The 21,926-nt window shown below is 40.6% G+C and overlaps 4 protein-coding genes across 10 annotated transcripts in view; 2 read left to right on the top strand and 2 right to left on the bottom strand.

The window, feature by feature from the left end:
• The first annotated feature begins 348 nt into the window (after positions 1-348).
• On the top strand, positions 349-6,018 carry tbxas1 (thromboxane A synthase 1 (platelet)). Of its 2 annotated transcripts, none has more exons than XM_026366420.1 (14): positions 349-454; positions 927-1,058; positions 1,227-1,320; positions 1,938-1,990; positions 2,151-2,247; positions 2,368-2,484; positions 2,790-2,878; positions 2,970-3,118; positions 3,260-3,390; positions 3,514-3,870; positions 4,026-4,114; positions 4,259-4,396; positions 4,510-4,672; positions 5,074-6,018. In XM_026366420.1, the coding sequence occupies exons 2-14, from the start codon at positions 958-960 to the stop codon at positions 5,188-5,190; spliced, it is 1,695 nt and encodes a 564-aa protein (XP_026222205.1). In that variant the 5' UTR covers positions 349-454; positions 927-957; the 3' UTR covers positions 5,191-6,018. The 2 variants fall into 2 exon arrangements, with proteins under 2 accessions (XP_026222205.1, XP_026222206.1); XM_026366421.1 differs by having other exon boundaries at positions 376-454; positions 931-1,058.
• A 195-nt stretch (positions 6,019-6,213) lies between these two features.
• On the bottom strand, positions 6,214-11,127 carry parp12a (poly (ADP-ribose) polymerase family, member 12a). Its single transcript, XM_026366425.1, has 11 exons — positions 10,683-11,127; positions 9,570-9,705; positions 9,188-9,443; positions 8,963-9,109; positions 8,501-8,692; positions 8,152-8,327; positions 7,756-7,991; positions 7,578-7,665; positions 7,330-7,460; positions 6,967-7,118; positions 6,214-6,817 (listed from the first exon to the last, which is right to left on the bottom strand). The coding sequence occupies exons 1-11, from the start codon at positions 11,000-11,002 to the stop codon at positions 6,561-6,563; spliced, it is 2,091 nt and encodes a 696-aa protein (XP_026222210.1). The 5' UTR covers positions 11,003-11,127; the 3' UTR covers positions 6,214-6,560.
• ccdc113 (coiled-coil domain containing 113) lies at positions 9,652-16,440 on the top strand. Of its 2 annotated transcripts, none has more exons than XM_026366423.1 (9): positions 9,652-9,732; positions 11,690-11,825; positions 11,993-12,154; positions 12,247-12,396; positions 12,533-12,643; positions 12,763-12,861; positions 13,002-13,109; positions 13,554-13,709; positions 13,877-16,440. In XM_026366423.1, exons 2-9 carry the CDS (start codon positions 11,724-11,726, stop codon positions 14,003-14,005), a joined length of 1,017 nt encoding a protein of 338 aa, XP_026222208.1. In that variant the 5' UTR covers positions 9,652-9,732; positions 11,690-11,723; the 3' UTR covers positions 14,006-16,440. The 2 variants fall into 2 exon arrangements, with proteins under 2 accessions (XP_026222208.1, XP_026222207.1); XM_026366422.1 differs by lacking the exon at positions 9,652-9,732 and adding an exon at positions 11,250-11,471.
• Positions 16,441-16,566: 126 nt separating this feature from the next.
• Positions 16,567-21,926, bottom strand: part of srgap1a (SLIT-ROBO Rho GTPase activating protein 1a) — a 65,893-nt gene continuing 60,533 nt past the window's right edge. For 2 of the 5 annotated variants that reach the window (XM_026366416.1, XM_026366418.1), the window contains exons 20-22: positions 21,329-21,466; positions 18,142-18,523; positions 16,567-17,310 (exon numbers count right to left, since the gene is read on the bottom strand). In XM_026366416.1, coding sequence (XP_026222201.1) covers positions 16,903-17,310; positions 18,142-18,523; positions 21,329-21,466 — 928 coding nt within the window. In that variant the 3' untranslated portion in view covers positions 16,567-16,902. Of the gene's footprint in view, positions 17,311-18,076; positions 18,527-21,328; positions 21,467-21,926 lie in introns of all 5 variants that reach the window. The other 3 variants (XM_026366417.1, XM_026366415.1, XM_026366419.1) reach the window with 2 other exon arrangements.

The raw sequence follows: 21,926 nt of genomic DNA on the forward strand, positions 1-21,926 counted from the left end.
CCTGAAATCTCCCTCATAAACCTTCCTGGCCTCCTAACCCTTCCACCCGGCTCTTCTCTCTGCACTTTTTTGTGGAGGGGCGGAAGCCAGAAGTTGAGGGTGCTGGTTCTTCAGAGAAAAAAACGCAAACCCTTAATCCTCTCAACTGATCCCAATGCTGCAGCGCAAGCCTTACGATCTGTTCCTGAGGATCAGTAATTGGAAAACATGCAGGAGTGCTAAGGTGGTTTTGTTGTTGTTGTTGTTTTGGTTGTTGATCATGTCAATCATCCACTGATAGTATACTTAAAGTAGTTATGTTGAAGATTTCTGCATTTCCTTATTTCCACTGAGCCGGGTGTCGTTGTTTTCCTCCGGTACAGTAGGTGTCAGTGTCAACTCAGCTTCCCATTGTTGTACGAGCAAATTAAAGCAGAAGAAGACCCGACAATAATATTGACATTGTGAGATTGAGGTGAGTGTATACACGTTTTTGTTTTTTTTTGTTTGTTTGTCATATGTTTAACGTTATATTATGAACTTTCCCTACAGAGAAAACGTTACTCGAGGTGCAGCAAAGAGATCAACGAGTAGACATTTAACGAGCTACATGCTATCTTGTCAGCTAGCTAGTAGCCTAGCATCACAAACGTGGTTTGGCCGTGTAGCATGTGTGCTGAACACAAATTAGAGTTATCGTCGGTGAAGAGGGACATAACCCCACTTGTAAAGAAAAGAAAGGGAAGCAGCCACGAAAAGAGGAGTCCTGTCAAAATTTTACACAAAGCTGCTGAAGCAAATCAGTGGCAGGAAACCAACCATCTGAGATGTGTGTAGTCTGCTCTTTGGGTCACATTTCATAACTATAGTAATGTATTTGTTTATTAATTTGTAGTTAAAACACTTCCAGCATTATCTAAGTTGATTAACACCATCATCTTATGCAGGCAGTGCTGAACTGATGAGTGTTTTTCCACCATGGAGGCTGTAGCTGAGCTGCTAAATGCATTTAACATCAGGAGCAGTGGACTGTCTGTGACACTGAGCCTTTTCCTCGTCTTTCTAGGTCTTCTCTACTGGTGAGTGAATGTTTGCCCTTACATTACTTGTAACATAATCATGGTTAATAGAGCTGATAAAAAACTAACTAAATCAACCAAACACAATCCTTTGGGAAATATGTGTCCGTATTTTTTTGTTCACTTTATTTAGCACCTGTTGACACATCTGTGTGCTCTGTTTTCTAGGTATTCAATTTACCCGTTTTCTGTTCTGTCTCGATGTGGCATCAGACATCCAAAGCCAGTGCCTTTCTTTGGCAATATATTCATGTTTCGCCAGGTAAGATGCTGTATGACGGGAAAATCAGCTTCAGTTTCATTACAGTTTTCTACAAGTTTACATATTTAGCACAGTTAGAGAAGAATGGTAAATGTATGCACATTTATGCACAGCGCTTTTCTACCTAACTGGTACTAAAAGCACTTTACACTGCGTCTCATTCACCCATTCACACACACAAGCACACACACAGATGGCAGGACTGCTATGCAGCTGATCTGACTCACCGGGGGCAACTTGGGGTTCAGTATCTTGCCCAAGGCACTTTGGCATGTGACATGAGAATCGAACCACCAATCCTATGTTTGGGAGATTACTGCTCTACCTATTGAGCCACAGCCACCCCAAAGAAGAATAAACTTTCTTAATCATAATCTTAATCTAAATCTTACTTTTCAATATACTGTCAGTCTGAATGATTTCATAGACTGATGGCAAACAGATGTGTGCACAGCTGATCATGCCCTTGCAGATCCCACTATGGACAGTTTGCAAGCAAGGGGCAGTATGTTCAAAGGAAGCAGGTCACATTTGATTTGTCTTTGGGTAAACACAATTAAAAAATTTCTTAATTGAATTTGTTTTATTAAGTCAACATTTTTCTGTCACCTTTTCAGGGTTTTTTTAACCCAATCAATGATCTCATAAAGACACATGGCCGTGTTTGTGGGTAAGTAAAAAGAAACCTTTTTTTTACTTTACGAAAGTTTGATGAAATGATAATCCAGACATTTCCAAGAGTTAATGTCGTCCTCATTGTGAAATGACCTGGGTTCCTACTAGATAAAGATCTTTTGATTTGACTGAGGCACCACTTGTTCTGTATTAAGGTACTACTTGGGCCGGAAACCAGTGGTGGTGGTAGCGGACCCTGACATGCTCAGACAAGTGATGGTGAGGGACTTCAACAGCTTTCCAAACAGAATGGTGAGGACGTTACCCACAACATGCATATACAGTATACATTATACTCATGACTTCAGCCTAAGTTTGGATGAAGTGATGATAATAGAATTCTGGCCTGTGCTTTTCCATTCGTCTGTGCAGACTCTTCGCTTTGCCACTAAGCCAATGTCTGACTGTCTGTTAATGTTGAGGAATGAGCACTGGAAGAGAGTGCGCAGCATCCTGACCCCATCATTCAGTGCTGCAAGGATGAAAGAGGTGAGACAGGAATGCTTTCATTGAATGAATGCTGCTTGGAAAGTAACAGATTTTGATTATTTCTTGGTGTTTAAATCTGCTAGTTGGAAAAGCAGATCATAAAATGTTTTGTTCTGCAAATGTCACAGATCTATATGCACTGATAATATTAACTTATGGTAACTATGTCTTATTCACTTATGGTGGTGCCACCCTAAGCCTTTAACTGAAGTAAAAATTAAATCAGTTTCCCAGTATGCACATGTACATGCAGCCCATAGGTCTCTGTAGTTATGATTGCCATTGTCTTTTCCTTTTTCCTGTAGATGGTCCCGCTCATCAACACAGCCACAGACGCCCTGATGAAGAACCTGAATGTGTATGCTGAGTCAGGAGAGGCCTTTGACATCCACAAGTAATCACAACACAATGAAGAATTAGAATGATTGTCTTATTTTCTTATCTCTGTCCTCGCTCATATTTTTGATCGTGTGCATGTTGTGCAGGTGTTTTGGCTGCTTCACCATGGATGTTATCGCCAGTGTGGCCTTTGCTACTCAGGTGGACTCTCAGAACAACCCAGATGACCCGTTTGTCCGCCATGCTCAGATGTTCTTCTCCTTTTCTTTCTTTAGGCCCATCATGCTTTTTTTCAGTCAGTTCAGTGTATTTGTGTTAATATTTTCATATGAGTTATACATACAAACATACGAACATACAAACAGACACTTTCCATGTACAACGAGGTTTGCATTTCACGTTTGAATACATGAACAAATGTGGTTTGTGTGTCCAGTTGCTTTTCCTTCCATTGTGGCTCCTCTGGCGGGACTCATCCCCAACAAAAGACGAGACCAGATGAACCAGTTCTTTATTAGCACCATTCAGAAGATCATTGAGCAAAGAGAGGAGCAGCCTCCTGAACAGGTGGAACTTATTTCATTTGATATTATTCATCATTAAATTTAATTAGCTCAGACCATTTTGTTCATTTCATTAGTTTTAGAGGAGTCTTCCAAAAATGTGTCTTTTCTGTTGAATTGTTTGTAGAGACGCAGAGATTTTCTTCAGCTGATGTTGGATGCGCGAACCAGCAAGGAGTCTGTGTCTGTGGAAAATTTTGAGACAGCGAACCACGGCAGTGAACTCGATCACGTGAACCAGCGCACACAGGCGCAGGCTTTAGATCAGGACAGCGACCACCTTCAGCCGCAGGAGGCACACACCAGGCGTCCACAGAAAAAGATGATGACGGAAGATGAGATTGTAGGTCAGGCTTTTGTTTTCCTACTGGCAGGCTACGAAACCAGCAGCAACACGCTGGCCTTTACATGCTACCTCCTTGCCATACACCCTGAATGTCAACGCAAAATACAGGAAGAGGTGGATGAGTTCTTCACAAGGCATGTGAGTCATTTTCTGATCTTATTTATCTATTCACATTACAGTAGGACAGATGGTGGTTTTATTACCATGAAAAGACAAATTCATTGCACACAGGTTTTTTTTTCATTTTCATGTTTAATACTTTTACTGAATAATCATTAATCTTTCTGTTGTAGGAGTCACCAGATTATACAAACATCCAGGAGCTCAAGTATTTAGAAATGGTCATATGTGAAGCATTGCGTCTCTACCCTCCTGGATTCAGGTAAATTAAGAGCATTAAATAAGTGCCTTTTCATAAAATTTAGCGACGTCACAAACAAGTTGTTTATACACATACATACAGCACATTTTTAGTTCGTCATACAGAATCCCTTTTTTGCATGTCATTGCACTTTGTCTCACACAGATTTGCCCGAGACATTGAGCATGACTGCATAGTAAATGGACAGTTCCTCCCTAAAGGAGCAACGTTGGAGATCCCAGCAGGATTCCTCCATTATGACCCTGAGCACTGGCCAGAGCCTGAGCGGTTTATCCCTGAGAGGTAGAAGGCTGTAGTTAAGCACACTAGGTGTTAAATACAGAGAGCGTTAAGTCACCAAATCTCTACTCTTTTTAAGTTCCCATCCCATACTAAAACTTGTGGTTGACCTCCAGATTCACACCAGAGGCCAAGTCCAGTCGACATCCGTTTGTATACCTGCCATTTGGGGCAGGCCCCCGTAACTGTGTGGGAATGAGGCTCGCTCAGCTGGAAATCAAAATGGCTCTAGTTCATCTTTTCTCCACGTTTAACATTGTGGCTTGCTCCGACACAAAGGTGAGTATAAGACTTTAGACTCTGCTGCAGATCATTTAGATTTTCAGTAATGACTTGAATGTAATGTCTAGACACTGCAGCAAGATAAATCTATATGGTTTACCAAAATAATGCTGGTCACTATTAGTAGCAGCTCTTTGCCAGTTATTGCCTGATTGCAGTTATTAGATTTAAAGTTACTTTTTCACAAAAGGCTACAGCTTGTACAGCTTTTTTTTTTTTTACTGCATTTTTTTATTCATCATTTGCAACAAAATTACTTACTGGACTAATAATGTACTAGGCCAGATTTAACGTGCATCTATCCTATTTCCATATTTGGTCATTACTTTGAAAAAAACATGTACATGAATGGTGGGTGTTTCTCTTACATTTTGTACTCTGCTCTTTGCTTGTATTAGGTTCCTCTTGAACTAAAGTCATCGAGCACTTTAGGACCTAAAAATGGCATATTTGTCAAAATCACAAGAAGAGACAAAGGGATTCTTCACCAACCATGTAAGAAGATAAAACAGTGAGTTCATCGCATACATGGTAGAGTGGTTACAACCCACCGGTTTTCAACTGTGGCATTACAATTACAAAGCCTTTTACTAACTGTTTTAATAATTTACTTCTGTTTACCTGCAACGTCTCCACAAGTTTCTGCAGTAACAAACCATCAGCACTACTGCGTCCACACTCTCTGTTTATTTACTTGGTGTACATACAGTACGGTTCCCAACAAGGCTTCCATCTCTCTGCACGCTGGTTTGTCTTAAAATATGATGCATGCAGGAGATAGAAAAATAACTTTGTACATTTCTAGATTCGTAGAGTACAAACAGGAAATCACTTGGCATAGTGATGTTTTAGGTGTTACTGATGACACCTGAATGTATATTCACAATAGTTGAGGCAGTGTTGTTGTATTCCTGCATCATTTAACCACCTCAACTAAAAGCTGATGTCTTAGAAGTGACAGAATTGCTTTGTAAAGTGATGGGAATAATTAACTTGACAAAATGTCAAGACATTGTAGAGCAGAGCACTAGTAGAACAGTGTGTAAAAGGATAATATACAGTAGAACGATTTCTTATGTAGGTAGGGTAAATACTTTGGAGTCATTCCTGCTTTACCTTTCTAAAATGGACTAAATACGATTTACCAACTAATCATTATTCAGATGTTTCTGTGAAACTGTGCATATTTCAGTAATCAAAGATGATTAGAGAGAGGTGACTGAATATTACATTTCTAATAATTCAAATGTGTTTGTTTTGCTATAATTAAAGGAACATCATATTTCCTTTTGTTGGATGCACTGTAAAAATAAAATGAATAAATACAGAAACTATTGATGACATTTTGATGACAACATTTTTATTACATAAATACAAGTGAGTTTCATTTCAGATCTGACCACCACATCATTTTGTTGTCCGCAGCATTTGTTAATTATCCCACCACAGTTCCTTAGCCTACTAAGGTTTGTTTATGCATTATATATTCCACAGTGCTAAAATAAGTACCTTCCCACACACTGGAAATTCATGTAAGAACAGAATGACTGTAAGAACCCTTACAGAAAATTTACTCTTGTATTTTTAATTTTTTTAGTCCATTGCAGAAGAAGTATTGTAACATACAGTATAGGAAGTAGTTAGAATGAGTTCCAGCTCAAGCTGTTGCAACACAAAATGCTTGTTAATCATCAGTGCATTAGTAATACTAATCAAATGATTTAATATATAATACCCACACACTCAAATGGAACGACAATGCTGCAAAGTACTTAACTCGAGAAACTAAATTCTTTGTTACTTATTGCACAACTATACAACTACACAAAGCTGTATTACAGACACTTGCTGCCAAGAGCAGAAACGGGAACCACAGCATGATTACTTATGAGTAATCAATAAGGTACTCTGGATATATCTGTTGTTTTTCAAAGACAACATAGATGCTGGGATTTCTCTCACAGTCAACACAGCTGTCATAGAGTGTTCTGCTCTTTCCTTTCGGCGGCGGTCGGACATAGCTGCTGCTTCCTTTGGTGTATTCCCCCACCAGGACCAGCGCAACAAACATGATTTTGTTCTTAGTTACTTTGGCCATGGAATATCTGTCTGAGTAAGATGCATCTCTGGCAAAATAGCTCCCTAAAAAGTAAAAAAAAAACTAAGATTGTTTACATTTCATCCTAAACTGCTTTTTAACTTTACTGCTCCACAACCAAACATAGTCATTTTCAAGAAAAGACATTTATTCTTGTCAATACAAAATGGCCACTGAGGCTGCTTTACTGTACCTTTGCCGTAGGCTGTACCATGGACACCACACATCCTCCAGTCAAAGTTTTGCTCACAAATGGCCTCAATCAAGGACTGGTCTGTCCCGTGGAACAAATACTGCTCAATCACAGGTTTCCCTCCATTCCTTTCCTTCATCTGCGCTTTCTGCCTGAATACGCAACACAGACAAAAACCTAATGTAATGAGTTGTTTTGGTGGGAAATTGGCATTTGAGATAATGCTTATTCACTTTATTGTACTACTTATGTCTAGGCTACAATCAGCAGCTTAGGTTGTTATAATTTCTGTGTACAGGAAAAGTGCAGGTCTAGATCTGAAGTCTCCTCATAAAAGCCAAACAAAGCTCGTTTGTGATTTACCATTGAAAGACTTTCCACAGAGACGGGTTCTGGATCCTCTGGATGCTGTTAATTGTACGGTTTGGCATGGTGCGCTTGAAGAGTGTTGTAATCAAAGTAAAATCCTTCACAGATTTGGAAAGAGGCACAAGCTGAAAGATAAAAGTAAAGACAACATGTAATTAACAAAAGGTGTAAATGTTCACTGTATTTGATGCTGAAAAGGGGACAAAACTTAAAAAAACAGTGATACGTGCTAAAAAATGTACCTTGTATCCAAAATCAGGTAGGGCACTCTTGTCCCAGTGCGATGGGACACTTTCAGCTGTGGAAGAGCTTTGTGCTACAGAAGAGGTGCTGCAGGAGAGAAGAAACATCTAGTAAGAATTGTCTTTTTAGTGAAGTCACGCGAAACACAAACCTCTTCGAGGATAACGCAAAATCTACCTGTTCCCCTTGATCTTCACATCATGAGCGGACACAAAGAGAGGCCTTCGTCTGACCTCTCTAATGGTTTTGTATTTTACATTCTGCTGATACATCGGCAGGGTTTTCGTCTCTCCCTTAAAATTGAGAATATACTGCTGTTTGCCAGCACTGAAAGGAATCGCTGCATCTCTGTCTGCCTGGTACACATTCTCCAGAGTTTGAGAAGTGACGGAGGCTGGTGTATCACCATCTCCCTAAAGGCAGCACAAAAAGCAGAGAACAGTCCACCAAAGATAACATTACAAATATGTCTGTGTTCAAATGGGGAAAAATAAAAAATAAAGAGTGAAAACGTGTTTTAGGATCACAGGCTCAAATACCCACAGCTGTCGTATTTGTGCTTGTTTGTCTTACCCGGCCATACTCCAGCCATTTTCCATTCTCATCTTTCCAGTACCAAAGCCACTGTGTTGTAAGAATGTAGTGAGGTGGCTTCGAGACAGACGAGGCAGTGGACAAGCGTCGAACTGAAGACCCACCATATGTCATGGTCATGAAGTCAACGGACTGCACAGTAGAGGGATGCAGAGCTGAAAGCAAGCAGTGTGTGGACATTAAATTAGCATATTTCCTCGAGGGGAGTAGATACAGTACTAAAAAACTGTGAGTAATAACATTACTGCACATGTACTTATTCGTCTTCTCATACACTATATGAACTAAAAGACTGTGGGCATCTCTGTGGTCTCAGATTTCATCATGCACCTTTGTAAACCAAAGAAAGTAAATATCCCTGAGGTGGAAGTTGGCGGGTCCATGCAGCTGGTATCGTGCTGTGGGTCACAGTACGCTTTCTCAATGTCCTCCATATTCTGCAGGTCCTTCCAGGTCACACCATCACTGTCCAAGACCTGCCACCTGTACGGTAGGTGCCAGTGGACACGAGCACATTTGTCTGGGGGGAAAAAAAGAACACAAAGGCCTATTTCTATATTCTAATAGTTTTTGCTGAAACAGTTGGAAAGGTGATATGTTCCCTTTCGGGATCACAGTCGTTGTTGGTGTTTCCAATATAATGGCCACCCTATTTAAATAAATGATTAATTAATAATAAAAATGAACATAATGTACTCCAGTATGAATTCAATATTAAAGTCTGTATATGAATACCTAATCAAGTAATTCTTTTCTTGATACAATACCTACACATGCGTTGAGGAGTTACCTTTGAAGCTGCAGTGCATACGAATGAAGTAAAGGCAGATTTCATTCCTCTCTGCATCACTCAGGGGTTTAGGTGGACAAGCACTAGTGGGGGATACAGGTTTACTGTGGGAGGGCTCCTTTTTGGGGCTTATTACCTCTGGCAGCACTGCAGAAAACACATAATACACCTTATCAATCATGACAGGAAGCTCAAAGTAATATTTCTACTAGAGTGAGTCTTTACCAGGAACCGCAGGCGCTTGTTGACCCGTGATGATTAATTTATTTCTGTAGACTTCATGAAGGTTTCTCATGTTCTCCTCACTGAATCCTTTGAAAAGCGTCAATCCTTGTGTATCGATATCATGGGTTCTCTTACATGACGATCCAAACTTGCAGTCGCCCTGGAAGTGGTGCAGGCAGACGTGAAGTTTGGTGCAGGAAGTGGTGAACTTGCACGAACCGTGCAAACTATTGCCCTTGTTGTAATGTGAACAGATCTAGACAGCGGTGAAGAGGAGGGAAACAATCTCATTACACAAATGTTATGATTCACTCAGAAAATGTACAATATCAAAACATTTGGAATTTCCATCTCTTCCATTTTCCATCTCTGTCGAACAAACCTCAGGAAGCAGATAAGGATCATTCTGCAGTAACAGCTGGAACAGCTGTTTCTCTGTCAGGTCGTGAAGACTGTACCTCTTTAAAATCTCTGCATTGTACGGAGAAGCCAGGCTGTGGGAGCTTTTACACTTGTTTCTGAAGGTGACAAAAATAATATGTCAGGTAAGAGTTTTAAGAGTTTCACATTTAACTCGGTGAAATAAGGCGTGCCTGATTTTGGGACAGTCTTTGGTACTGATGTTTCTATTATTTAATGAAAGTTAACATGTGTAATGTAGCCACAGCCATCTACAGTGTGCAGAGGGCATCAGTTACACTCCCACTGTGCACACATGAAAATAACAATCAAGGTCATTAAATATGATGTGAATTAACCATCTCCATGTCCACAGACATTTTGGCATGTCAGAGCAGGTAACATACTCTTAGTTACATTAATACCAGTTCAACTCAGTGTAACGCAGTCATTTTCCAGAAGCCTTGTACTGTGCAGGGTGACACGCTGGCACAGTTTGCTTACCTCACTTTATGGAGGTGAATAATCTTTGATAAAGAAAAAAAAACAAATCATTTAATGTTTAACACCTGTGATGAGCCAATGACAAGTCAAAACACGTAGTGGAATGATGCATTACTGCCATCTACTGGCCAAACACAGCCAAATCTTAATAAAGGATCAACGCACAGCTGATCAACGCACAGCTGATCAACATACAGCTGATCAACATACAGCTGATCAACATACAGCTGATCCTTTACACTGAGGGGAATTAAATGTTCACAGTCTGCTCTCTTATGCCGTGTTATCACTTGTGGCTTTACATGATCGTCAGCAAACGAGTCAACGAGATAAAAGTTTTAGCACGTATGCAGCGAGAGGGCAGGTAAATAGATCAGACAATAGAGGTGGAGACACCTGTGTGTGTGTGTGTGTGTGTGTGTGTGTATTTAAAGGTGAAAGGTTCTTACATTTCCTGCATCTTAATTTTGTCGCTTTGCACTTAAACCTTTTGGATATATAAATATTTTATTTATTTATTCGTTTTTTCTTTTACTGTACTGACATATCACCGTAATCACGAAGCCCACACGTTTATTATAAAGCCACTCACCCGAACGTGCAATTTCCGCAAACATAATACTTGCACAGGTGTAGAGCATCGCACTGCGGACACTCTCCGGGTTTCTTCTGACATATCCTCACACTGGTCTTGGCCACTACCCGACTGTCGGAGCAGATCAGCTGAGCAGCCCCGGTCCTCTTCCTGCCTTGCTGGATGGCGATGTGGCCGTCGTCAAAGAGGACGCTCCGCAGCACGGACTCTGCCACAGTAAAGTTTTGCGAGATGGTTTTGTCCAGACGCTCGAAGTCCAGAAAACCCTGGTTGTCACACAGGGTTTTGAGGATGAATTTGGAAAGCGTCGAGCTCATCCTGACACTGTTCTGCCTTGTTTTGGACCGAGTGAAACCAAACTCAGCTCAGCTCAGCTCAGAGAGCAGCGACGCCCGTTTGTCGGGAAACGAAACTGAACCTGAAGTGGTTCCAAATAAAAGAGTGCAAGACGTACTCATAAAACAAGTTAATTTATAAGTCTTTATTCTTTAAATAACAATAAAAAACATTATTATTATTATTATTATTATTATTATTATTATTATTATTATTACATAAAAATAAGGCCCTGAAATAAATAAAATGCAATTGAACACTTTCTTTCACGATCCTTGCCAAGTTTACGGAGTTTTGTTTAACCACGTAAAGGCAGCATGAGCCCATAGCAACCACTGCAGACATTCAGTGTACCTTAGTAACCATGGAGGACGAGCTGACTGAGGAGAAAGACACGGACATCACAGAAGAACAGAAAGAGCTCCTCTACAGCCGGGCAGAGGAACTAAAGTAAGAGAAATCAGTATTAAAGAGGACAAACCAGCGGTTAGCTACTAAAACGTAACTTTGTCCGTCAACCCTTGTCTGAAAGTTGTAGGTTTAGCGAGGAGTTGCATGTCGTGCTAGCTACTGAAACTAATCAGGTCCTGTTAGATTTGAAGTCTCGGTATAATTTGCAAAAATACACTGAATTCACTTTAAACATTTGTTGTTCAACTGCGCTCCAGATGTTCCAATGCAGCCATCCTGGCAGAGAATGACATGTTTGAACGGTTCATCAGCCGCTTGGATCCACAGGATCTGGTGTCTCAGGCTGGGGGAGAAGGCCCGGGGGCAACAGGAGCCTCCCAGCTGGAGGCAGGGGTCAGTGATTTCCAGGGACAAGACACATTTACTCTAGAAGGAGAACAGGCTATTTACTGTGCACACAGAAACACAGAAACACCTACACACAAAACTCATAATTGCATAACTGCATCATTTTGAGAATGTGTGTGTGTGTGTGTGTGTGTGTGTGTTTTCCCTATCAGGGTCATGGATGGAGGCGGAGGTCCCGTTCCTTCATATCTGACCGACTCCAACAACTGACCTTGGAACAAAAACTTTATGTGGCAAAGAGAGAAATAACAGAGACACAACAAGAACGGGAGAAAGTCAGACAGAGATATGAGATGATCCAGGACAGCTACAAGGTCACAACACAGCATATGAAAACACAGCAAACATAAGAGGAAGCGAAAGCACATTTCTAGGACATTTTTCCTGACTCTGCTCGTCTTTCCAGGCTGCTGTGAAAGAGGCAGAGTTGCGTTTATCAGAAATCAGGAAAGCCAAGAATGAGTTTGAACGCAGACTGCTCAAACCTATGAAGGACAACAAAATGGAAATGAAAGAGCCAGAGAAGGTGCTCCATTACATTGAAGACAAGTTGAAGGTAAAAATATATCATGAAAGTATGAATTCAATAAATTCATACTGAAAATAACTTTTTTTTAATGGTATATTAATTTCTTTGTACCGATACTGTTTACATACACACATATTGTACACGCACACATTAACTTAAACAGATCACCCAGTTGGAGAAGTTTAATATGAAGAACCAGATGCTGAAGGTCCAGGAGAAGAAGCTCCAGCAGCAGCTTCAGCAGAAGAAAGAGATGGGAAAAGCTGAGTATGAGGTAGAGAATGAAAGTGTGGGTAAACACAAGGCTGACAACGCTGGGAAAGGGGGCACTTTTATTAATTATGACCTAGTAGTTAGTAAGCAACTATGTATGTTGTTATCTGCTGGACATAGGAAATTTTCCTGGACTATGATGAGCAGAGAATTGACAAAAATCTGGATGAAATTCAAGTCAACAGTTTGAAAGTTCAACGTATCCTCAGTTCACACAAGGTAACTTCTTCTAAATTAGTTTGAGACATTTACATTTAGGCTTTTATGGTTTTCAGTGTCATTTAATGTAAATGTATTAAACTTATCTAAACGTTGAAGTAAAGATTATGTTCATCCTGCATGTTTGTGTGTGTGAACAGGAGAAACTACGGAGTGTGACACTGGAGTCTGCAGAGTTGAGTAATGACATCACCAACAGGAAGCTGATGCTGGCAAAAATTGAGGAGGAGATACAGTATGCTGAGGAGGTTTGTTCTTAGTCCAGAAGTTAGGCTCATCTTAAGAAACCAACTTTAAGCTCTGTGTGGTTGGTATAATATCATTTTTTATGTTTTACTTAAGTAGAACTTAAGCATTGCCTGAGAAAAAATGAAGGAACCGTTTCTCTTTTGGACTAAAAGATAGAATCGTGTCCTCCTTCTCCATCTAAAGCTTAATTAATTACATGAATTATAAAATACAATAAACTTAACAAACACAAGTTTCTCACCCTGAGTTTATTTCAGATTTCTATGACACTGCTCAAAGCAAGTTTAGGAATTCTTCCACTAGGTATCAAAGACATGAATTATTATTAAATTAGTTAGGACAGGCAAAAACACCTAAGTAAGTTTTAAGTATTACTTATTTATTGAGTGGCACCTATATTATTTCCTGCTGTTACAATCACTTCCCTTTCTCTCTCTCATTAGGAGCGTTTAAAGGCAGAGGCCCTCAACCAACACCTGCGTCGCCAGATGACAGATTATCAGGCTCCTGATATCACCGAGTACATTCATGTCAAGGACAAACATAGGAAGCTGAAGCAGAGCATTCACACTTGGGAGAGGAAGGTTGCGATTGCTGAGGTAAAAAAGAATTAAATAAAAATGGCATGAGATTTTGAAGTGCAGTGTCTTCTCTTCCCTTTTAATCATATCACAGCATGCGGCAGAATGATTAAAATGGAGATGGAAAAGCCCTGTTGTGTGACAGTATCTAAAACAAAGGGCTCTCTCTGTTCCGTTTTCACCAGATGGCCTTGAAGACCCACACTAAGGCCTGGAACACACAGAGAGCCACTTTTACTCCTGCAAACAGTGCTGCAGCTGGAGTGAGGTCTGCAGATCACCAACTGCCAGTCAAGCTCCCGTATATACTGTAGCAGAACACACAGGATTGGAAAACCAAACTGGTTCGTTCGAGAATACGGCATAAAATGTGTATTAATTGAGGTGACGATGAGGAAACAAAAAATATATCAGCTCTCCGACATCTTATGATGTCTCTTAACAATTTGATAAGTTTGTATGAAATTTAGACAGAAAACAGTGGACTGTCAGTGTAGAACTCCGTCCTTATCAAGACTTAGATTTTCTCCACTTGTACCTTCGATTTGTCCTTGGAAGATTTTTACCATGCGTGATTTTAAAAAATGAAACATACCGTAGATTATATAGATCAGTAAAAGTAGCCAGATTGTCTATTGTCTCTTTAGTGCTGTACCATTATTACAATGTACTCAATCCAATCTTTAATTGTGTATATTGTTACACAAACAACAACAACCAAAATCTAATAAATCTTCAGTCTGTTTTCTCTGTGAACATCATGTTTGGGATCATTTTACTTACACTCTGTGTGCATACTACGTTAAAAAGTGTGCAGAAACTGCTCAGGTGACGTTGCACTGCTGATAAGTGGATTAATGTAACTAAGGATATTTACTTAAGTACTGCAGCATCATAACATTTTAGTTCTTGTTAAATGTTGATATTATATCAACTTAAGTAAGTTTTGAATGGAGGACTTGTAGGTATATTTTTACAATTTGGTAATTGTTTACTTTATCTTTACTTATCTGAATACTTACAGCAGTGAGCATAAATGAACTGAAGTTACTTCATATGTACTGTGTGGAAAAATTCACCTCAGCCTCAACAAATTATTTCCTTTATTAGCTAGAAATCCTTGGAGGTATAAGGCCTCAAAGAACTCTAACATAATATTATGATGGTTTGTGTCATATATACAATTACTGTATATACATAAAAGTAAAATGTCACAATGGGTAAGCTGTGTATTTATTATTAATTCTTTCATAACAGTTTGCAAAATGGCATCATTACTTATTCATGTGTCTTCTTCCTGCACTGCATTTTTTTTCAAAAGCATCTGACATGAAAATGCAACAGGACAGAATGTCTGAAGTTCCTCTAAAACATTTTAAAGGCACTTTCACAAGTACATACTACAAATGTACAGAACATCACAGAGAAGCGTAATTCCTACAGATGGCATAACTGAGTCCTACTGTTGACAGAACATTTTATACAACTGGCTTCATACGGTATGGGACATCTTCATCTAGATATTTATCCTACATCATTTGTTCTAAATTTCAGCCATTTTTTACCCAGAAAACAACAAAGACAATAAAAGAGATTATAAAAATAATGGAAGTTAGTAATTCTGCAATTAGTTACACACACTGTCAATTCAAAAGATGGTGTAAACCTGCTGTTAGAGAGCATTGCTTATTCATTTCAAACCAACTCTTTTAGGAGTGTTATTATGCTAGCCAGGACATGCACCCAGTTGTTATTTCCACAGTACAGAGGTTGCTTACGAAAAGAGAGAGGGGTGCCGTCACACTCTTACTAAGACATACAAGTGTATGGAGCTATTGCATTTTGAAATTATTACTTGACCTGGACACTTCTGAGCTGACTGACACTTAGACTAAATGTCCTCATCCACATATGCAGCAAGTCCATGTGGAAGGCATCAGTGTCAGTCATAGAGCGATGCAAACATAAAAAACAGACTAGAGGGGCTCTAGTCACAAGCTGCTGTTTTCAGAGACTGGGACAAAGACAAAAGCCAACGCTGATGTATTAGGAAGCTTTTACACTAACAGTCATTAGGTCCATGGCTACCGGCAGCACTCCCACAGGGCGCTGCCTCGAGTCTATACACATCAGTCAATATGAAGGATGCCTACATCATATATATATTTACGGAGGGTCAACATCCATGCTTTAACTTATACAGTCATCTTTGGGTAGATAAAGCCAAGCAAGGCATAAAAGAAGCTATGGCATGTGTTCCACGCCATGATTTTACATATGTGTGTTAATCCATATGGTAGGTAGGAGATGATTTGTCACTATGGTTTCACACGCTGCTCTCCACAGGCAACACAGATGCAAAAGGCATAAGTTATTAGGCATATTATTCACCCTTCACCAAGAGTTACCCATGCAGGAATTCAAGGATGTATTGAAATGTTAAAAACGAAGTTCATAGTGAAATAGTGGTTTTACCCAATAATCATCTGTCATTCCAGGCAATGTGGAAATATGGTAAAATAACAGTTTTTCTGAGACACAACTGATGGTATGCCTTGCCAAACAAACAGTTTTTTAGATCCTAACACTATAACCTTTTTAACAGAGTACCTTAAGTTATCAGGTTAGATGTCAAACCACTGTCCATGTAGTCACAGTACCTCTATAATATGCAATATCTGAAATTAGTTACATCTCAAAGTAAGGAAGGTTTTTGAAGCAGTTCACAATGCCTTCAGGGACCCTCCTAGGTAAGAGCAAAAAATACTTTTTCTAGTTCAATGAGTGAGGATACCACTGTGGTCACTACAAGCTCTGTTTCAGGTTCAGTGGTAAAAAGAGGAGCTACATGCTGCACTATGTTTTGTTCAAAATTACTGAGTCCATGAATGTCTGTAAACTAAACTACTGCAAGTAGTATACATTTTCTAAAACCTTGAAGGAAGCCTTCGTGATTTGTTGTTTGAATTTATTTATTTTTTAAAAAGAGAAGATTTTAGATAATATTAACCTAAAAATATCAACACATGACATGTGCACATTGAGACAGAAGTCTCCTGCACCAGTCTCTCCTCTTTATAATCTCATTTCTAACTTCAAAAACAAACACCTCACATAGTCTTTTAGCTCATGTATTTTACAAGCTCTTAGATACTTTTAGAATGTATATAAAGTCTAGACGCTCGCAGCACTTCTGTTCCTATTCCAGATGTTACATTGTGCAGGATTTGTCCAGAGGATCCTGAGAGGATGTAGCAGGAGGCTGTGGCGCCTGGCTAGACTTGGGTAAGACCATGGGCTTGGGCCTCAAGGCAGGGGGTTTGAGCTGCACCCCCATGCGGGGTGCTACAACAGGTTTGAAGGTGCTCATAGTGTCGCTGGAGGAGCTGGTGCTGCGGCGGATGGGTGGCTCAGTGTTGGCGGTAGACCTCAGCATAACGCCATGGATGGGGCTGAGGGACTCGCTGGAGCTCGCCGGTGTGGGACCCCCACCGCTGCTGCCGGAGGTCTGCCGCTGCTCCAGGGTGTCCAGCACCACATCAGGAGCGTGTTTGGCTGAGCTCTGCCGCTCCAGCTCACGCAGCTCATTCAGAGCGGTGTTCATGGTTTCTTCTATGTCCTGCAGGAGGCAAAGAAAGGGTGTGTGAGAGAGGAAGGAGAACACGGATGAATACTGGATGTGGATATGGACGGAGAGGCATGCGCAGGAAACAGGAAGGTTGAGATTAAAAAGGAGAGAAAATGAGAAGGAATAAGAAACGGTGAAATAAACAGAGAAGATGTGAAAGACAGAAGAAGGAAGAGTTACAAATGTTAAGCGAGGACCACAGTGAGTTTATCAAGAAAACACCAAACATGCATTATACATATAGAGAGTTAGTAGAGAGTATTACTTTGCAGCGGTGCCACTCCCTCTACATGCTTAATTACACTGGATATCGAAGGAGATGCAGAGATGACAATCTGTTCATCTGAGCATGCTCCTGGTAGGCAGACAGACAGCCCAGCACAGTTTCAAGTGCTCTCTGTGACCTCTGCTGTGGTTCTTATAGTATCAGACATCATTTATGGCTCCAACCCCCAATTCCAAAAAAAGTTGGAACACCGGAAAAATCTTCATAAAAACTGAATGCAAGGATTCGAGACTCTTGGAGTCTCTTTTGGAGAATTTACACAGCCTCCTAACTTTTTTGGAATTAGAGTTGTGACAAAAGTCTGATTAATTTTTTTGGATGCTTTTTGGTAAGATTTCACTAAAAATGCGTCCCAATATCAGGCTATGCTCCCTGCTGTCTGCCTGTGAAGCTAGTCTTTTGCGTGCATTTAGCACACAGACACAGTTGCAGCCAGAGGAAGCAGAAGACAGGGACTGACTATGTTTTTACAGGGCAGGGCAGGGCTTTCATGGTGGAGGGAGCTGCGGTCGGGTCGCCGCTCGTCCCACGCTGACCTGTGCGATGGTCTCCGGGTCCAGGGGCTTGCCGCTGTGATGGTGGTGGTGGTGGTGGTGAGCATCAGTGAAGCCTGTGTACTGGCCCGAGGAGGTGGAGCGGCGGATCGGGGGGCTCTCCATCTTCTTCAGGGATTCATGACGGCTGATGTTAGTCAGACTGCCATGGCCAGTCCGACGCCGTCGCTCTGGGCTGTCTGTGGGCATGTGATTGCGAGTCCGCAGCATGTCCCGGGGACTGAAGTGGCCTAGCACTGGGGAGCCCATCTCTGGGGTGCCTCCATGTCCACCATGACCCTGCTGGGATGCATGCACCATGCAGTGGACATCACTGGGACAGGCAGGGGGCCGCCGAGATGGCGGGTCTGATCTTTTCCTGTGCCTGCTGGGGTAGAAGAGCCAGAGAAAAGCGCAATTAGAACTATTTGTTTATGGCACTGCAGCTGTCACAACAACAAAAACAAGTTTCTTCTGGAATAACACCCAATTATCATTTTTTAAAAACATTTCTTATTACCGCTGTTGTGACACATTGTAACCTGTTTAGTAGCTTAGGGAAACAGTTTTTGGATAGACTGCTGTGTATTCAATAATTTAAACCACTAAATTATTGAATAAATTGATGCTTTGGACATGAAAGGCTGTACTGTGATTATACTGATAATCAGTGTATCCAATATGTTGGAGAGCAGGTTGAGTGGACTTGACTGTCCGTCAGAGGCAGAAGACCTGTGATTCATCAGAACACTGAAACAGAGTCCTGGGGAGAAGCTACAGCTGCCTCTCCTCTATCTGAAACTGGACCAGCACAGTAACACATACACCTTCTCTGAAGCACATACATGTGTCTGATTAGACACACCGCATCTCATACTCACACAGATTTCTGCCTTCTAAGTTATGCACAATTCACCACAGTGACATCTACTCCCTCTAACAGTTTTGTTACATAGAATATAGCATCGTCCTTAATATTAGCTCTACTCTGCATATTCATGACTACCAGCACTAGTCAGAGCAGTAATGTTTAATCAAGGCAGCTGTCACTGATGTCATCTGTAGTTACATAATGTTTATTTTATGACAACTCCTATATCAAGATCAAAGTTAGGTAAAAAAAAAGTAATAAGAATAAATAGTAAGATTGTATTATTATTATTTAGTCACTTTTTCTGTTCACATTTAAAGACTAAAATACTATCATATTTAAATAGTCTGCATTAGTATGGAAGGATAAACAAACAGGAATTAAGATAGGACTTAACACATTATTATATACTACTACTACTACTACTACTACCACTACTACTACTACTACTACTACTACTACTGCTATTACCAATAACAATTATAGTGGTAATAGTAATGACAATAATGTGCAGATAACGTTTGTGGGAAGCTACAACAGCACTAAACTGACAGGTGCCTTTAAGTTAAGAAATTCAGCATCATACTCATTACTCATTTTACTTCTCCAAATCAAATGGGTTCATTTGTGAATTCATGTTTGCCTAACGAACACTGTCGAAGTGTGCTCCTGCATACACTCAACAATTAATGGTGTCATTGCCGGGGATTCATCAGGCTCAAATTGTAAAAGAGTGGTTCAGGGATCATGACACATCGTTTTCACACATGGATTGTCCACCACAGAGTTCAGACCTTAACCCCACTGAGAATCTTTGGGTTGTGCTGGAGAAGAATGTGCAGCGGTCCGACTCTCTCATCATCAATACAAGATCTTGGAGAAAAATTAATGCAACTCTGGACGAGAATAAATGTTGCAACATTACAGAAGCTTATTGAAACAATGCCACTGTGAATGCGTGCTGTAATCAAAGATAAAGACGGGCAGCGTATATAATGACTGCAGTGAGAGGTTAATATAGTAAATAACTGCAGGAACTCCTGATAACCTGCAGGTGGTGCTGTCTATATTTATAATAGCAGTCCTCTGAGAGGGAGTGTACTACAGGGGCAACTGGAACTTTGTGAGCTGTCTCACCACACATTGCTCACTCCCTGTTTACTATTGCCCTGGCTAATAATGTAAATCAGAATACACAGCAGATGCTATGATCACATCAATGTGCATCTTCTACACTAAAAAGAGACCTTAATATAACTTCTCATCGTAAACATCTTGTTTACAGACTTGCTGATGCCAGACTCCTACCAGAGGTCCATCTGGTGTTGTTGATTGAGTACGCAGAGAGAGAAGTATATCTAAATACAGATAAGGATATAAATGATTCAACACGCTGAATGGAAAAGCAGAAAAGCGAATGCGGGGTAGAATCAAGAGATGTAGAAAGAGGTGGGGATTGCCTGGGGTCTGGGGACAGGTGTAGATGTCTGTCTAGAGAGAGCAGGTTCATTAAGGCTGATGTGACAAAGATGATTCATTCAGATATGTTCTTCATCTGCATACAAATACCTGCAGTGGTGTAAACGTTGCCTCTAAAGTGAATCATCAACATTTTAACAGTGAGGTAGAGAGACTGAGCGTGGCTCTGAATAAAATAGCATTTGTTCACGTGTTTGGCAAGAGCTAGTAACAGACGCTTCAAGGTCACTTACCTTGCCACAAGAAATGCAATAAAAAGAGGAACCCGCAAAAAAAAAACCCGCATGACTGCATATGTGTATTCTAGTGTACAAGAGTGCAACGGTTATTTATTACTCATACTTTACAATAGGAGGTAACTTACTCTAGATAAAAATAGAAAGAGAGAAATGTATTTCTTCAGTGCCAATTAGACTCACGGAGGTTGTTGCAGAACTGCAGCTAGACTACAGGTTACTGGAATGTCTCTCATCACATAAATCAAATGTGAAGCAACCCTGAATACAGATTTGTTTTTAATCATGACCTGACGTGTGTTAAAATCTTGTCACCTATTATGACATATTTAGGCAATTAGGTTCATGAGTTACTTCTCATAATATTTATTATTTATTATTAATTATTGCTGCTGTATAACAGACTGGCACCTAAAACCTGTCATTTCGAAGCTAAAAGACTTTTCCATGGACAGAATCTAACCAGCACTGAGTGTTTAAAAATACAGTGGACAATGTTGAAAATTTAAAATAGCAGATTCCACATTTAGATCATCAATTAGGAGAGGCTTTAATATTGCAGTCCAATATACTGCCGCAGCTTTACAGCAGAGTGAAAACCGACCTGGTGATGTAGGCCTCAGAGATCCTGGTGTCTGTGGGCGAGCCAATGTCTTTTGCTGAACATTTATCCTCTCCAGCGTGACCGCTGCTGGCCTCACTGTCAGCCTTTTGACTCAGAGTGTCTGAGAAGTTGTCATCTCTGGGACATACAGACAGAGTGGAGCGAGCAGCAAGACATGACAGACAAAAAATAAAAATATAAAATCAGCAACCAAGCCAAACATTCATATTTGCGTTCTTCAAACACAGGATTTGGTATCAGTTTCCTTTGAGTCAGCATGTCTCCCTCCACCCCAGGAGAGTCACATGAGTCATATTCCCCAGCCTCTTTGTATTCTGGTGAAGCACTGTGGTGGTGACATACACATACACACACAGTACCATGCAGAAGCCAGCTGTATGGGTTTCAGTGAGGTGTGTGACTGGATACCGGGTACAGTTGGTGCCTGTCAGGTGTCAGTAATCAGAGCTGAAATAAGCTGCACTGCTGCCTCTGATGATGCATATTACCGGATATAAAGCACAGTCGCTTGTTTAGTGTATTCGCGGGAATTCACACAGAGGCAGCACAAGGACAAGCCCTTCTCTAAAGCAGAATC

Source organism: Anabas testudineus, chromosome 6 (assembly GCF_900324465.2).
Source record: "Anabas testudineus chromosome 6, fAnaTes1.2, whole genome shotgun sequence".
Lineage (NCBI taxonomy): Eukaryota > Metazoa > Chordata > Actinopteri > Anabantiformes > Anabantidae > Anabas > Anabas testudineus.

Coding starts and splice junctions, on each gene's coding strand:
- ccdc113 (XM_026366422.1), top strand. CDS start 11,386: ATGGAGGACGAGCTGACTGAGGAGAAAGACACGGACATCACAGAAGAA. Junction 11,826..11,992: donor CCTCCCAGCTGGAGGCAGGG/GTCAGTGATTTC, acceptor TTTCCCTATCAG/GGTCATGGATGGAGGCGGAG. Junction 13,110..13,553: donor AGATACAGTATGCTGAGGAG/GTTTGTTCTTAG, acceptor CTCTCTCATTAG/GAGCGTTTAAAGGCAGAGGC.
- tbxas1 (XM_026366420.1), top strand. CDS start 958: ATGGAGGCTGTAGCTGAGCTGCTAAATGCATTTAACATCAGGAGCAGT. Junction 2,248..2,367: donor ACAGCTTTCCAAACAGAATG/GTGAGGACGTTA, acceptor TCGTCTGTGCAG/ACTCTTCGCTTTGCCACTAA. Junction 4,397..4,509: donor GAGCGGTTTATCCCTGAGAG/GTAGAAGGCTGT, acceptor GTTGACCTCCAG/ATTCACACCAGAGGCCAAGT.
- parp12a (XM_026366425.1), bottom strand. CDS start 11,002: ATGAGCTCGACGCTTTCCAAATTCATCCTCAAAACCCTGTGTGACAAC. Junction 7,992..8,151: donor AATGGCTGGAGTATGGCCGG/GTAAGACAAACA, acceptor TGCTGCCTTTAG/GGAGATGGTGATACACCAGC. Junction 7,666..7,755: donor GTGAAGATCAAGGGGAACAG/GTAGATTTTGCG, acceptor TCTCTCCTGCAG/CACCTCTTCTGTAGCACAAA.